This window comes from Mirounga angustirostris, unplaced genomic scaffold (genome assembly GCF_029215605.1).
Source record: "Mirounga angustirostris isolate CCGP_5_RB_7025 unplaced genomic scaffold, mMirAng1.0.hap1 SCAF_9, whole genome shotgun sequence".
NCBI classification, from domain to species: Eukaryota; Metazoa; Chordata; class Mammalia; order Carnivora; family Phocidae; genus Mirounga; species Mirounga angustirostris.
The window spans coordinates 139,433,129-139,448,327 of NW_026991717.1; the positions used below are offsets into that span (position 1 = coordinate 139,433,129).

Genomic DNA, 15,199 nt, shown 5'->3' on the forward strand with positions numbered 1-15,199 from the left:
TTTTTCACTCCTTACACTAAAATTCTCGAAAGTCAAGTTAAACGGCATTTAGAAATAAGAACTAAACTGATCAAGTCACTTTTTAATCAGAATGCACCATCTCTTCTCCAACATGTTATGAAAGACACCCGCTTGTTGAGCAAGCTCGACCTAAGATGAATGGATCACAGTCCAGAACAATCACGGGCTTCAACTGCAGGAACACTCTTCCGAGAGCTCAAGGAATTCCACACAGCGTTAAACTGGCCAAACGAGCACAACAGAGATAACGCCTTCCCAGAGTTTCAGTTTTCCAAGATTTTCTCAAAAACCAGGGAGTCTTTATTTTTATTGCTTTAAACCAACTGTCAGGAGGACCAAAGAGCTGAGTAAGGTCAAAGCACCTCGCTGCAACATAGCTAACTATTCAGATTCGGAAAGGCTTAACCTGCCGTCAATTCGTGCCCGGAAAAACCCAGGCTCCGTGGCAGGGCAGGTGTAATGGAGAACACAGCGGGTACCCCGTGGAGCTCCCAAGGATGAGACCAATGCAAAGCCTGGGGGGCACAAGGAGGAGTGTCTACCAAAGTGAGAAATAGGTGAGGACGGTGGTCAAGGGAAACACTGATTGGCTGGAGAGCGAAGAAAGAGACGCTCCGAAGGAAATTCTAGAGAGCCGTCAGGAGCCGCGCCACACGACGCGCGGCAGGCGCCCTGGGGTTCCAAGCTCTACAGGGAAGCGGGCACCCAACGGCCCCGTCTCGGGTTTCCGCGGGTCACAAAAGGGTAACGGACATCCTCCCAACGGTGGACCCGGGGGCTCCGCGCGGCGCTTCCGCTCGGCCGCCCCGCCCCGGCCGCCCGGCGCGGCCCACCTGAGCTCGGCCCCCGGGCCCGCGGCGGCGCGGGGACGGGCGCTCGCGGCGCGACGCGGGCCCGCGGCGGCCCGCGGACGTGCTCCCCTGCGGCCCGCCCGCCTTTGTTCGCCTGGCCTTCCACACTCACCGCCGCCATCGCCCGCCCGGAGCCGGGCGCCACGAGCAAACGCCGCCCGACGCGAAAAAGGAGGCACAGGCGTTTCTCGTCAAAGCAGACTTTATTGGGCGCCGGGGCCGCCCGCGCGGGCCGCCCGCTCCCCCGCGCGGCCCCCGGCCCGCTCGCCGCCGAAACCCCGCACGCGGCCGGCCCCGCCCTGCCCCGCAGGGCCCCTCCCCCGCGGCGCCGGGGGCCGCGCACCGCTCACCGGCTCCCGAGGCGGCGGCTGCAGCGGCGACGCCCCGCTCCCGAGTGTGGCCCGGGCCCGGGGCGGCGGATGTCGCTGCTGTGGCACCGCGGAGGGCGGGAGCCACGCGACTCGCGGCGGCGGCGGCGGCGGCGGCGGCGGCGGCGCGCTGACGTCACGCGCCGCGGCCAGCCAGCGCGCGCGGGGGCCGCCCCGGCGACCCCAATCCGGGAGGAGCCTGGGTGAGTGGGCGGGGCCGCGGTGGCGAACGGGCAGATCGATTGGCAGAGGAGGAGGAGCGAGAGGGCCCGCGGGCGAGTGGGAGCGAGGCGGGGCGGGCCGAGGCCAGCGCGGAAGTCTCGCGAGGCCGAGCCTGAGCGGAGTGTGGCGGCGGCGGCGGCGGCGAGATCTGGGCTCGGGGTGAGGAGTTGGTATTTGTGTGGAAGGAGGCGGAGGCGCAGGAGGAAGGGGGAAGCGGAGCGCCGGCCCGGAGGGCGGGAGGAGGCGCGGCCAGAGCGGGTGGCCGAGGCGCGGCGAGGCGGGGCGCCGGGGCGAGCAGCGGCCGAGCGAGCGCGGGGCGCACCGAGGCGAGGAGGCGGGGAAGCCCGCCGCCGCCGCCGCCGCGCCCGCCCCTTCCCCCCGCCGCCCGCCCCCTCTCCCCCCTCCCGCCCGCCGCCTTCCTCCCTCTGCCTTCCTTCCCCACGGCCGGCCGCCTCCTCGCCCGCCCGCCCGCAGCCCCGGAGCCGAGGCCGCCGCGGCCGTGGCGGCGGAACCCTCAGCCATGGCCTCGGGCGACACCCTCTACATCGCCACGGACGGCTCGGAGATGCCGGCCGAGATCGTGGAGCTGCACGAGATCGAGGTGGAGACCATCCCAGTGGAGACCATCGAGACCACGGTGGTGGGCGAGGAGGAGGAGGACGACGACGACGACGAGGACGGCGGCGGCGGCGACCACGGCGGCGGGGGCGGCCACGGGCACGCGGGCCACCACCACCACCACCACCACCACCACCCGCCCATGATCGCGCTGCAGCCGCTCGTCACCGACGACCCGACCCAGGTGCACCACCACCAGGAGGTGATCCTGGTGCAGACGCGCGAGGAGGTGGTGGGCGGCGACGACTCGGACGGGCTGCGCGCCGAGGACGGCTTCGAGGACCAGATCCTCATCCCGGTGCCCGCGCCGGCCGGCGGCGACGACGACTACATCGAGCAGACGCTGGTCACCGTGGCGGCGGCCGGCAAGAGCGGCGGCGGCGGCTCGTCGTCGTCGGGCGGCGGCCGCGTCAAGAAGGGCGGCGGCAAGAAGAGCGGCAAGAAGGGCTACCTCGGCGGCGGGGCCGGGGCGGCGGGCGGCGCGGACGCGGGCAACAAGAAGTGGGAGCAGAAGCAGGTGCAGATCAAGACCCTGGAGGGCGAGTTCTCGGTCACCATGTGGTCCTCAGGTGAGCGCCGGCGCGCGCCGGCCCCCGGGATGTTTTTGTTTTGAAGGGAGGCCATGTTTTATGTGTGTGATGGGCGCCGCCATCTTCTTCGCAGGGCAAGTATGGCGGCCCCAAAAGATGGCGGGCCGCGGCGGGGGCGGCGGGCGGCGGGCCGGCGGGCCGAAGATGGCGGCGGGAGGCGCGGCGCCGCCCGCTAGGCCGCAATGGCGTAGTTTCCCCGGGCGGGGCGGCCGCGCGGCGCGGGGCGGGGCGGCGCGGCGGGGCGGGGCGCGCTCGGGCCAACGGACGGCCGCCGGCCCGTTGTCCGCCGCCCCCGCCCGGCCGGCTCCGCGCGGGGCCCGGGGGCGCGCGGGGCGGGCGGGCGGGCGGGCAGCTCGCCGCCGCCCCCTCCTGCTCGCGGGGCGGGGCGGGGCGGGGGGGCGCACGTGCCCCCGCCCCGCCCCCTTCCCCAGGCCCTTCCCCAGGCCCTCGGCTGCTCGCGAGAGGCGCCTTGCGCTCCCACGCCCGGCGCGCAGGCCGGACCCTGCCCGCGGCCGCGCTCCCCGCGCTCCCCGCGCTCGCCTCGGTGGGGCGGGACTTGGGCGGCACGCAGGGCTCGCGTGTGCGGGCTCCGCGCCGCCCGCGAGCTCCTCGCCTCGGTGCCCCCACCCCCCCGCGGCACGTCGGGGCGGGGGTCCGCGAGGTTTTGCGGGCGGTTCTTAACCCTTCGCGTTTTCTTAAGCGTTGGTGTGTCTGCAGATAGGTCGCTTAGCTGGGGACGTTTGTCGCTAAATTAGCAAGACGGAGCATGTTAAGTCTTTGCTCGCGTTTTAGTGGATCGTGGGCGACCAACTTTTCCTGTGAAGAGACAGATTCTAGAGAGCCAGAGAAAATAGGGCAAAAGGGACTTAGCTGCGTGTTTCAGTTTTCTCTTCTTTATTTTATAACTGTGGAAAGCGGTTTCTTTCACGTCAGTGTCCTGTTACCTTATTCACATGCTATCTAGTTTAATTGCCAGCACAATGAACAGACTTGAGAGTGGCTTGCCGTGGCTAGTTAACCTAGTACTTGGGATGATTACACTTAGTTCTAAGTTTAAGTTGCAGAATCCCCCCCCCCCCCCGACCCCCGTTACCGTAAGGCTGTTTCATCAGTTGTCAGGATGGAGCCTCAGAGTGCGATGGCCCTTGAGTATTGAAGGACTGTAACGACTGAGATGAACAGATGAAGTAGAACGTGAAAAGGCTGGTCTGGTTCTACGGTGAAAGCCTCTGGCGAGGTAACTAACGTTGTTGGATGGATCTAGGGCTCAGCTGAGCAAAGGGATCCGAGTTGCTGCCCCAATTTAATAGCAAGTGTTAAGGGGCGCTGCTGTTCTGGATTTCATGGTGCCTTGCGGAGGTCTGAGGAGTTTGAGTTTAAGTTAAATGAAACCTGTCTACCTACTTACTTAACGGTTATCAGAATACCTTCTGTAGATTTGGTAGCATGCACACTGATGGTGTTGGAACCAAAAGTCATGTCTTTTCATTAACATGCAGAATTCAGAGAGGGGTGAATTGGTTATTGTTGAGTTTTGCTGAATTCATGATCCCATCTGAAATTAGATATTGATAGAAAGATACGTTAACTGTAAAACTAAATTTACTTTTTCTCATGGTGAGGACATGTTGGTTTTATAGAAATTTAGAAAACCAGGGTGTTTTATATATTCTGTATTTGATCTTACCAAATTGCTCGCTTACTTCTTCAAGAAAATTTGGTAATGGAGACTTTACTTGATGAAGTGATGTGTATCATGTCAGCCAGTCAGGGGCGGAGGTCTGAGGGGCCTGACTAATGGGAGTTAATTTACAATTAAGTCAGCATTTAAAAGTCATTACCTCCCCTGTGCAAGTGGCTGCTTACAGAGTTGCACAGTTTGGGGTTATTTTAATGCCCATTTCTTTGCTGAGTTAGTTGCCTGGTGTATTACAGAGTACTCTGTGCCTAAAGGTAGTTATAAATATTTGATGGCAATAACATAGTAAGGCCTGTTTCCTCAGACATGTTTTGTGGTGAACTCTCCTATCCCTCTTCCTTGCCCTTGTGGTTTGGAACTATTAGCAAAGAGAAGCTAAATAGTTTGTGATTAACTGTGCACACCCCAAGTTCGAATTCTGAATATAGTGGAATCTTAGGAACTGAAATAAGGAGATAATTGATATAGGTGAAGAAATCAAAGCAGGTTAATTGTTAAGCTGAATTTCTCAGTGTGTGTGTGTGGACTGCAGTAGGCAATAGATCAGTGCTTTCACAGACTCAGTCTCGTCTGATCCCAGGAAGAAGAGTTTGAACACCACGGTGGTTTCACCAGAACAGTCCTTTGGATGGGAATGAGCTGCGAGGTGACCTTTTTGCCTAAGTCTAAGCTTAGTTACCTGAAGTTCTTATTAAAAAAATTGTGCACAGGGTATTCTCAGGGCTCTAGTTACTTCTTAGTACCTCTGGCTAAAAAAAACTTAGTGGGAGCTAGCATGTTTGTGGAAACCAAATCTTTGGATTTTATGGGTTTCTTTTGCTTGTGTGCCGTCTTGTTCTAATTGCCCCCAGAGTCACAGCAGTCTGTGTGATTGGCATCTCTTTGATGGAATAACGGCAAAGGAAATCTAGTGGTTCTGTACTAGAGTAGCTTTAGACCTGGAATGGTCCTTGGAGATCTGCTTTTTTCTTTCCCCTTTTTTAACTGATGTAATTCACATGGGCGCAGTTCAGTGGCTTCTGCTGTATTCACCAGGTTGTGTGGCCATCACCGCTAGCTAATTCCGCAACATTTTCATCATCTCAAAAAGAAACCCCATACCCGTGAGCAGACACTACCCATTTCCCCTCTCCCTCCAGCCCCTGGCCACCACTGATCTACTTTGTGTTTCTCTGGATTTGCCCATTCCAGCCATTTCATTTAAATGGAATCGTTAACAGTCTGTGGTCTTGTGTGTCTGGCTTAGCCTGTGTTCAAGGTTCATCCACATTGTTGAGTGTACTTTATTCCTTTTTAAGGCTGAGTAAGATTCCGTAGCGTGGGTACTAGAGCAAGACCTGCTTGTTTTTGCACATGAGAAGATAGAAGATGAAGGCTCAGTGAGGCTGAGCGTGTTGCGGTATTTCATCACACTTCAGTTGTGTCTTTAACATGCGTAATCCACTGTTTTAAGGCCCCCGTTTATTTTCGGTTTTTTTCCTGGCATGTGATTAATGAACATTTCCATGTTGCCAGATGTAGGGCATAGTCTCATACGTATATTTTTCCCTAGATTGTCCTCAGTATTGTATAGGAGTGACATCCTATTTTATAGAGCTTACTATAAACCCCTTAGTCATGGCGAAGTAGGAAGGCTCATGATAAAAGCTGAGTATTTAAAACATTTAGGGCTTTTTAAAAACTTTATTTATTTATTCATTTGAGGGGGGAAGAGTTCCCCCACCTGTGGCCGGGCGGGGGCGGGGGGAAGTAGAGGGAGAGGGAGAGACTCTCAAGCAGACTCCCCTCTGAGCAAGGAGGGCTTGATCTGTGGCTTGATCTCACAACCCTGAGATCATGACCTGAGCTGAAATCAAGAGTCAAATGGATGCTTAACTGACCCAGGTGCCCCTAAAACATTTAGTTTTGAGAGAAACCTAAGAAGGCTTTAAAATCTTGAGGTTTCAGGTATTTAGAAATTGTGACCTTCACTCAAGGCTGTTGGTATTTTACTTATCTTTTGTTAGACCAAATGTAGAAGTGCTTTATGATGGATTGAGCAAAACATCTAAGACCAGAAAACCATTGATACTAAGATCAGTAAAGTGAAAGAATGTTGAAAAGTATTTGTTTCTCAGTTCTTTATATACAGAAAGTTCATGTGTGCTAAAAGTTACTAGTCCTGACCATTTGCCACTCCTCTGTGGGTTTTCCACCTCCTCCTCCTTTACCTGTTTGTCCTTAACTAGAGATGCCATGCACAGAAATTCCCACGGAGCCAAGCCACAGACGCACCCCCTTCCCCAAAGTGATCTTGTCAAGCCTGTGACCTACATGGGGCACTCTAAGTCATAGATTCTGATTCCTGACCCAGTAGTTCTGGAAGTCGGCTTGCTGATACAGCCTCTGTGCTGTCAGACTCTCTGCTCCAGGTTGTTCACCTCTCCTCTTCCTCCCACCGGCAACAGCTGACTCCCCCTAGTGGGAAAGGAAAAATCCCTATTAGGAATAGGTCAGGACTCGTGACCTTACTACAGCTAGCATTTTAGGCTTTGAAAGAGAAGAAATAAAATAATAACTTTAAAAATGTATGCTAGACTCCTGGGTGTTTATTTACCAAAGGCTTCCTGGTTTTTTTGTTGTTGTTGTTGAAGTCTGCTTAGTAAGGTGGGTTTTTGTTTTTTTTTTTTTTTAAGATTTTATTTATTTATTTGAGAGAGAATGAAAGAGAGAGAGAGCATGAGAGGGGGGAGGGTCAGAGGGAGAAGCAGACTCCCTGCCGAGCAGGGAGCCCGATGCGGGACTCGATCCAGGGACTCCAGGATCATGACCTGAGCCGAAGGCAGTCGCTTAACCAACTGAGCCACCCAGGCGCCCCAAGGTGGGTTTGTTTTAAGGCTGAGAAGTTTAGGGGCCTGTAACAGGTTATTAGCAAAAAACAGTTATTAGAAGGAACATTTCTTAGGATCTGCATTCCTTTGTTAACTCCTGATCTCCTCTTCCCAGGGGACCATTCTGTGAACTCTGCTTTTCTTCCCATAGGAGGAGTACATGAAAGTGAAAACTTGTTAAAATTTTTAAATCTGAATATTTACCAGTGGGTTGTATTCTCTAATATTGTTGGGTAAACATTCAAACCTTGTATTTGTAAAATTCGGCATCTGAAATGCTACTTGGAGGCTGACAATAACATTAATTTCGGTACTGTTAGCAGAATATCAGGAAGATGTGGAAGTTAGTTGACCGTACCGTGTGAGTTTGTACTTTCCTATGTGTGGTGGATTTCATTACAGTACGTGAGAGAACCGTTTCCCATTCCCAAGTGCCTTGTGTTAGTGGGTCCCATTCTGTTTAATTTCGTGATTAATTATCAATAACAGCAAGCCCAGTGGTTTCTGGGAATCATATTAGCAACAGCATCAAATTTCCACTTTAGAGGGCACTGACCAAAGTCTCTTGCTTTGGAATATCTTAACTTCTGACCTTGGTTTCTTTGTAAAATGACTTCCTTTAGAAAAATTCTGCTCCTGGGCGCCTGGGTGGCTCAGATGGTTAAGCGTCTGCCTTCGGCTCAGGTCATGATCCCAGGGTCCTGGGATCGAGTCCCACATCGGGCTCCCTGCTCCTCAGGAGCCTGCTTCTCCCTCTGCCTCTCTCTCTCTCTCTGTCTCTCATGAATAAATAAATAAAATCTTAAAAAAAAAAAAAAAGAAAAATTCTGCTCCTTCCCGAACTCCTACATGACCGTAGGAAGCAGTATACTCACTTAAAGCAGAACTCTTAAATTTTAACGTGACCTGGTGAATGAGGTATTACGAACTCTTGAGTAAAATTCTTAATAACCATTCGATGCCTTTGGTGTTACACAGTGGTCTCAGATAGGGTTAAACATGAAGACGATGTAAATGGTTGTGAAGGACTTTTTTCCTTGTGTAAATGATCTCCCTTAAATATAAGAAGTGAGAAGGGAAGGAGACCGCCATGGCTGTGCTGGAGACTGTTCCATTGGAGCCCGGACCCTGTTTCTTCTAGGAGAGTCACAGACTTCAGTAGAATTTCTAGTATTTCACAGGTGATCACACTCTTGAAAACACCCCGAAGTGTCTTTCTCTTTTGGCAGTTCTCAACTCAATCCTCTTTCCTTCTTTTCCTTTCGTCTTCTAGCTCCTAGGCACCCAGAAACTTTGAGGGAGAGAAGCTGCTGCTTCTCCAAATTGACAGTTGGCTTTTAATTTCTTACTTTGTTGGTAACTCACTTATAGTTTGTGCTAATACATGGTTCCTGTATTAAATAGATGTTATAGATTCTTTTTTTTTTTTTAAGATTTTATTTATTTGACACGGAGAGACAGCTAGAGAGGGAACACAAGCAGGGGGAGTGGGAGAGGGAGAAGCAGGGTTCCCGCGGAGCAGGGAGCCCGATGCGGGGCTCGATCCCAGGACCCTGGGATCATGACCTGAGCCGAAGGCAGACGCTTAACGACTGAGCCACCCAGGCACCCCATAGATTCCTTTTTTCTTAAGATTTATTTATTTTAGAGAGAGAGCATGAGTGTGTGTTGGGGGGGTGGAGGGACAGAGGGCAGAGGGAGAGAGAATCTGAAGCCGACTCTGTGCTGATCGCAGAGCCTGATGCGGGGCTAGATCTCATGACCCCAAGATCATGACCTGAGCGGAAACGAGGAGTCGGATAGTTAACCGACTGAGCCACCCAGGTGCCCCGATTTTTATAGATTCGTAACAAGGACTACATACAGACTTCTGGATTTCATGTCTGGGGATCTAGGCACACACTCTCTATACCTTCCTGAATTTTCTGAGACTTCTATCAGATATCTTCACTCCTCTGCTTAAAAATCCCTCTAACACGGGGCGCCTGGGTGGCTCAGTCGTTAAGCGTCTGCCTTCGGCTCAGGTCATGGTCCCAGGGTCCTGGGATCGAGCCCCGCATCGGGCTCCCTGCTCCGCGGGAAGCCTGCTTCTCCCTCTCCCACTCCCCCTGCTTGTGTTCCTGGGATCGAGCCCCGCATCGGGCTCCCTGCTCCGCGGGAAGCCTGCTTCTCCCTCTCCCACTCCCCCTGCTTGTGTTCCCTCTCTCGCTGTGTCTCTCTCTCTGTCAAATAAATAAATAAATAAAGTAAAAAAAAAAAAAATCCCTCTAACACAACAGTGTGTTGTTACTTAACGTCACTGAACTGTAGATTTAAAATGGCAAATACTGTGTTTTGTGTTTTCACATACACACACATCCTGCAGATGTCTCATCACAGTCAATAAAATCCAAACTCTTTATCACGAGGCCACACTTGATTTGGACCCTGCGTTCCTTTCCTCTTTGTCCTTCCTCCCTCCACTCCCTTTGTGCACCAGCCTTACCAGCCCTCTTTCCATTCCTTGAGCTTGTTTCTTTGCTCTTACCTCTGCCTCTAGTGCGGTGACCCCAGATGTTCATTCTTGTGCTGCCTTGTTGTTCACATCTCTGCTCTCAGGAGGCCTTCCCTGGTCTTCCACTCTCTCTCTGGCTCCTGACCCTGTTTTATTCTCTTTGTAGCAGTGTCTGAAATTATCTTGCTTTTTTTCTTTTAACCTGCTTCTTTCTGCTTCCTCTAGAGAGTAAGTTTTGGGCCTGTAACCCCTCAGCCTTAGGATGGCACTAGGCATATAGAAGATTCTCGGTCTGTAACCGAATGAATGAGCACATGGAAATTATGCAGTAAGGCAGAATCGTGGCCTAGAGACCAGAATTCATTCATCCTCCTCTCTGACCGCATAGGTGAAAAGTATGAAGGGTGAAAAGAGGATGTGCAGGAGTGTTCCCTTTATAGGAAAGGCATGGACTACACAGTCAATCCTAGTTTCACATCCTAGATCTGCCACTTAAATGCGCTTCTTCAGATACATGACTTGGCATTTCTGAGAATTATTTCTTAAACCAAACACATGGGGTTAGTGTCTTTGAGGTTTTGTTTACGTTGAGGAATAGGACAGTTGCCAGCATGAAGCAGGTACTCAGTAAATGATACTATCTCGTCTTAAGGTCTCTCTTAGTGGGGAAACGTGGAAACAGCCTATGACTGATTTCTGCCTGTTGCTTAGCAATGAATCTCAAGCAGTTAGCTCTCCTCCCCCTTTCCCCCGTGAAGGTTTGGGTGATGGCAGTGGTGAGTTGACGATGTTGTTTTTGCCATAAGTCACCTAGAAAGGTCAGACCAAAGAGCTGACGGCCTAAGATGAAAGGTGTGGGTGAACAAGATCTAGCCAACCCATATAAGTAAGTAAATAGATGAATAAATATGTGAATCGGTGAAAAAAGAAAATCAGGATCACAGAAAAAAAGGAAGCATGAGGGTCACCTCTCGTGAGCTTCCTGGCAGTTGAGATAAAAAAGGAAAGCATACTATTGATGACTGATTCTAGCCAAGATGAGAAAAACTTGTAGGGAAATCAAGCTTTTCTGAGGACTGAATTCTTAGGTAAACTGCTTATATATGAAGAGGACCACTGAGTCACAGTGTACAGATTCAAGCCGGTGTGGTGTCCAGAATGTCACGTGCTGTCTTAGAACAGCCAAAAACTTAAAATGTAACTTAATTGAAGGCGACTCAGAATTTTCCATGTTCTTTACATGCTTACTCTCCTTTAACAAAAGTTGAACATTCTTTCACAACCATAAAGCGTGGGACCTGCTATTCCCCTTGAGCCCAGGAGGATGGGGAAAGTGGAACAAAGGTGTTCTGGCGAGTTCCTCCCTGTGTTCCCAGACACAGTGGCTGCCATTTAAAGCCTTCTCTGGTTTCAACCTTACCGGTGGTCTTCTCTTTTTCAAGAAACGAAGAAAGCAAGCAAGGTTCAGTGACAGGAGCGAAAGGCCTCTTGAAGGAAGGAGGTCTGGGCTTTGGAGAGCAGAGTGGATGGGGGGGTGGGGGTGAGAGGTGGGCAGAGGGGAAGGTTCCTCCCAGTGCTGAGGAACATGGCCAGAGGGCTGCTGTGGTAGGAGTGGGGAGGGCAGGTCAGACCACTTTTTTTTTTTTTTTTTAAGATTTTATTTATTTATTTGACCCGAGAGAGACACAGCGAGAGAGGGAACACAAGCAGGGGGAATGTGAGAGGGAGAAGCAGGCTTCCCGCGGAGCAGGGAGCCCGATGCGGGGCTCGATCCCAGGACCCCGGGATCATGACCTGAGCCGAAGGCAGACGCTTAACGACTGAGCCACCCAGGCGCCCCAGACCACTTTTTAAACCTCTGTGGACCTGTGGAGTGCTTCCAGCCTTTCCATTTAGTTCCTTAATCCTCTCTTTTTTTTAAATATATATATTTGAGTCTTTATTCAAAGATTATTTACTTAAAGTACAGTCTAGGGGCGCCTGGGTGGCTTAGTCGTTAACTGTCTGCCTTCGGCTTAGGTCATGATCCCAGGGTCCTGGGATCGGGCCCCTCATTGGGCTCCCTGCTCAGCGGGGAGTCTGCTGCTTCCTCTCCCTCTGCTCCTATCTCCCCCCGCTCAAATAAATAAAATCTTAAAAAAGAAAAAACTACTGATTAACAATAACGTATAGTTGAACAGTTGCAGCCGTATGCTTTAATAAAAGTTATGTGAATGTGGTTTCTCTCTCAAAATATCTTACGGGGCCGCACTCACCCTTGCGATGGTGCGAGATGATGAAATGCTTATGTGAGGAGACTAGTAGCGAGGGGAAGGGCCTCGAGCGAGCCTGGGAGCTAGCGGCCCTTTGTACCACAGAAAGAGGATCCTCTGCCTCCAAATCATTTGAATACAAAGTGTGTACCCCACTTATAGGTGGTATTGCTAGATTTTGTTTTTCATATCTTCCATCTGAGGCCGTTTTACTTTGGTCTGGTTTTTGTAGGTCATCTGCCTTTAGCCAGGGTTAGTGAGTACTGGAATCACCTGATCCAGACTCGACCAGAAGTTCTCGTTAAGACATTTTCTCCTACCACACTACCCCTACCCCATTTGAGTTGGTGACCTATATTCTCAGCTTTTTCCAATTTGGAATTCTGAAATTTGGTTTTAATTTGCTTTTGTCCAGTTGTGTTCTGGTAATCACAATCATAAATGTTAAGCTGGTTGTAGAAACTCACTGCAGTGAAACTTCTCATGCCGGTTGACCCTTTCTCCCTGAAACAGTGGAGAGAGAATTAGCTAAGTCCTGCCTTCACGGAAAACTCCAGAGAGGCATGTGTATGTGCAACAATTGTTTTGTATGTGTAATAATTTTTAAAGGACCTCTAGATATTTTGCTTCATGAACTTGCTTTGCCTAGATGTGTATTCCATATTATCCCATTGCCAGCCAGTAAGCATGCATATTTGACATTCAGAGCAGATCAGTTAACACCTTCTTCCCCCCTCTACAGAGCAGATCTGTTTCAGTAGCAATTATAAAGGAAAGGAATAAAATAATGACCAGTGCAGAGAGTGAGAATTTTCTTTATTTGAATATATATCAGAACAACATGTTTTACAAAGAGAAAAAAAATAATACATTTCACTAAAATTTTTTGAACTAAGGGGGAAACTTACATGTAGATATGGCCTGTAAATGTAATAAAAATATTAGTTTCTCTTTTAAAGCATCATAAGTTCGTATTTGCAAAAACTTCCAAAGGTTTTCTTTTGCAAAAATCAGATGAAATGGCCAAATAAATATCAGACATTGACATTCTTTGATCTGTTGCTTTAGTATGTGTCCAGTTCTCAGTGAAAGTGAGGTGGGACATCTGGGTGGCTCAGTTGGTTGAGCGTCCCAACTCTTCAGCTCAGGTCTTGATATCAGGGTTGTGAGTTCAAGCCCTGCATTGGGCTCCATGCTGGATGTGGAGCCTACATAAAAAAAAAAAAAAAAGAAAGAGAATGAGGCAAACATTGTCTTTGATTTCTCCAGCCGTAAAACCGAGTATCTTTTGTCATTTCTCAAGCAGCTTTCTTCAAAACACGATTTTTTTTCTATATATAGTTTATTTCCTGACATTGTGTTGTTGAATAATGACCCTTTTGTTTTGATATCTGTGTCGTCTTTAAAGAGTTCACCATATGAACTTTCTTGTCCTACATTGTTTATTAAGGAATAAGTAACAAACGTGGTAATATGAAGTTTAAATATATATTATGAAAGCATACAGCAATTATCTAGAAAGACCCAGTGAAAGATTTTTTAAGGCAAGAATACTGTATCTCAGACATTGTTCAGAAGTGCAGTTGTGTAGTAGTCATCAGAAGCAGATTGCCTTTAATCAGTTTGTGGTTTTAACATTATGTACAGACCATGTGGTTATTGTCTATACTCGGAACAGACCACCTCGACTGTGTGTCACTTTCACTTGGTAAGTCACTGAGTACAGTTGTCATGAGACAAAGCTAGTTTTCTCCCTGCATCTGGACATAATCCCTTCAGTCTCCTTTGCAGTCTTCCTCATTCGCTCTGCGTTGGGAGTTACCCAGGTGTTCGTTCTGAACCCTCTGTCTATATTTTTTTCTTTTTTTTAAATTTTTTTAAATTTATTTGAGAGAGAGAATGAGCTAGAGCATGAGAGGGTCAGAGGGAGAAGCAGACTCCCTGCTGAGCAGGGAGCCCAGTGCCGGGACTCGATCCCCGGACTCCAGGATCATGACCCGAGCCGAAGGCAGTTGCTTAACCAACTGAGCCATCCAGGCGCCCCTATTTTTTTCAATAGATACTATTTATTTTTTTGGCTTTAAATGCAGGCCATGTGCCAGTAATGCCCATATATGTTCTTTAACCTCGATTTCTTTTGTCCCCACATTTGCATATCCAAGGACCTCCTTGAGGTCTGTCCACTAGGTGTCTCCCAGACCCCTCAAATTGAAGCAGAACTCCAGATCCTCTGCTGCACGTTGTCTTTTCCCCCATTATTCTCCAGCTTGGCTCAGGACCTCCTCCCAGAAATGCAAACCAGAAACTTAGAAGGCATACTTAACATCATTTTCCACCCACCTTCCCCCCTCCCCCCAACTTACCTGATTCATTACCCAGACTTGTGGAGTCCTCCTCCAAAATAAAACTCAAATCTAACCTGTTTTAAAGACAGGTGGTTGTCTCTTTTGGAAGTAAATCCCATTATTGGGTAATCTCGCAGAAGTTGTTCCTTGTTTCCCATAGAAAAATCTCCACTGGGGGCGCCTGGGTGGCTCAGTTGGTTGAGCGACTGCCTTCGGCTCAGGTCATGATCCTGGAGTCCCGGGATCGAGTCCCACATCGGGCTCCCTGCTTAGCGGGGAGTCTGCTTCTCCCTCTGACCCTCCTCCCTCTCATGCTCTCTGTCTCTCATTGTCTCTCTCGCAAATAAATAAAATATTAAAAAAAAAAAAAAAAGAAAAATCTCCACTGTAGTTTAAATCTTACCTTCTAAGTAAAATTCCATCAGATAGGTAAAAGGTCTGTAAGCTTTTTTTCTGTAAAGGGCTAGATAGTAATGTTTCAGGTTTTGTAGGCCGTCCTAAAGCACCTGATCAACTCCAGTGTCATTGTAGCAGGAAAGTAGCCAAAGATAACATGTAAACAAATAAGTATGGCTGTGTTTCAATAAAACTATTTCTAAAAATAGGTGGTGTCTGTGCACACCATTGTCCATAACAGCATTATTCACAGTAGCCAAAAGATGGAAGCAACTCATGTGTCCATCAGTAGATGAGTGGATAAACAAAATGTGGTATGTCCATACAAGAATATTATTCAGCCATGAAAGAGAATGAAATTTTGTACGGGCTACAACATGAGTGGACCTTGAAAACATGCTTAGTGAAGTCCACCAGACACAGAATGACAAATACTGTTTGATTCCATTTATAGAAGGTACCTAGAATAGGCA

The 15,199-nt window shown here is 49.8% G+C and overlaps 2 protein-coding genes across 15 annotated transcripts in view; one reads left to right on the top strand and one right to left on the bottom strand.

The window, feature by feature from the left end:
• Window positions 1-1,984, bottom strand: part of DEGS2 (delta 4-desaturase, sphingolipid 2) — a 72,831-nt gene extending 70,847 nt beyond the window's left edge. For 10 of the 11 annotated variants that reach the window (XR_010405316.1, XR_010405317.1, XR_010405320.1 and 7 more), the window contains exon 1: window positions 1,223-1,984. Coding sequence is in view for 5 of the 11 variants with exons in the window: in XM_064571560.1 (XP_064427630.1) it covers window positions 1,223-1,984 (762 nt within the window). In the remaining 6 variants the exon portion in view is untranslated. Of the gene's footprint in view, window positions 1-984 lie in introns of all 11 variants that reach the window. The other variant, XR_010405322.1, reaches the window with a different exon arrangement.
• Window positions 1,983-15,199, top strand: part of YY1 (YY1 transcription factor) — a 33,644-nt gene continuing 20,427 nt past the window's right edge. For all 4 annotated transcript variants that reach the window (XR_010405313.1, XR_010405314.1, XR_010405315.1 and 1 more), the window contains exon 1: window positions 1,983-2,649. Coding sequence is in view for 1 of the 4 variants with exons in the window: in XM_045901517.3 (XP_045757473.1) it covers window positions 1,983-2,649 (667 nt within the window). In the remaining 3 variants the exon portion in view is untranslated. The remainder of the gene's footprint in view (window positions 2,650-15,199) is intronic.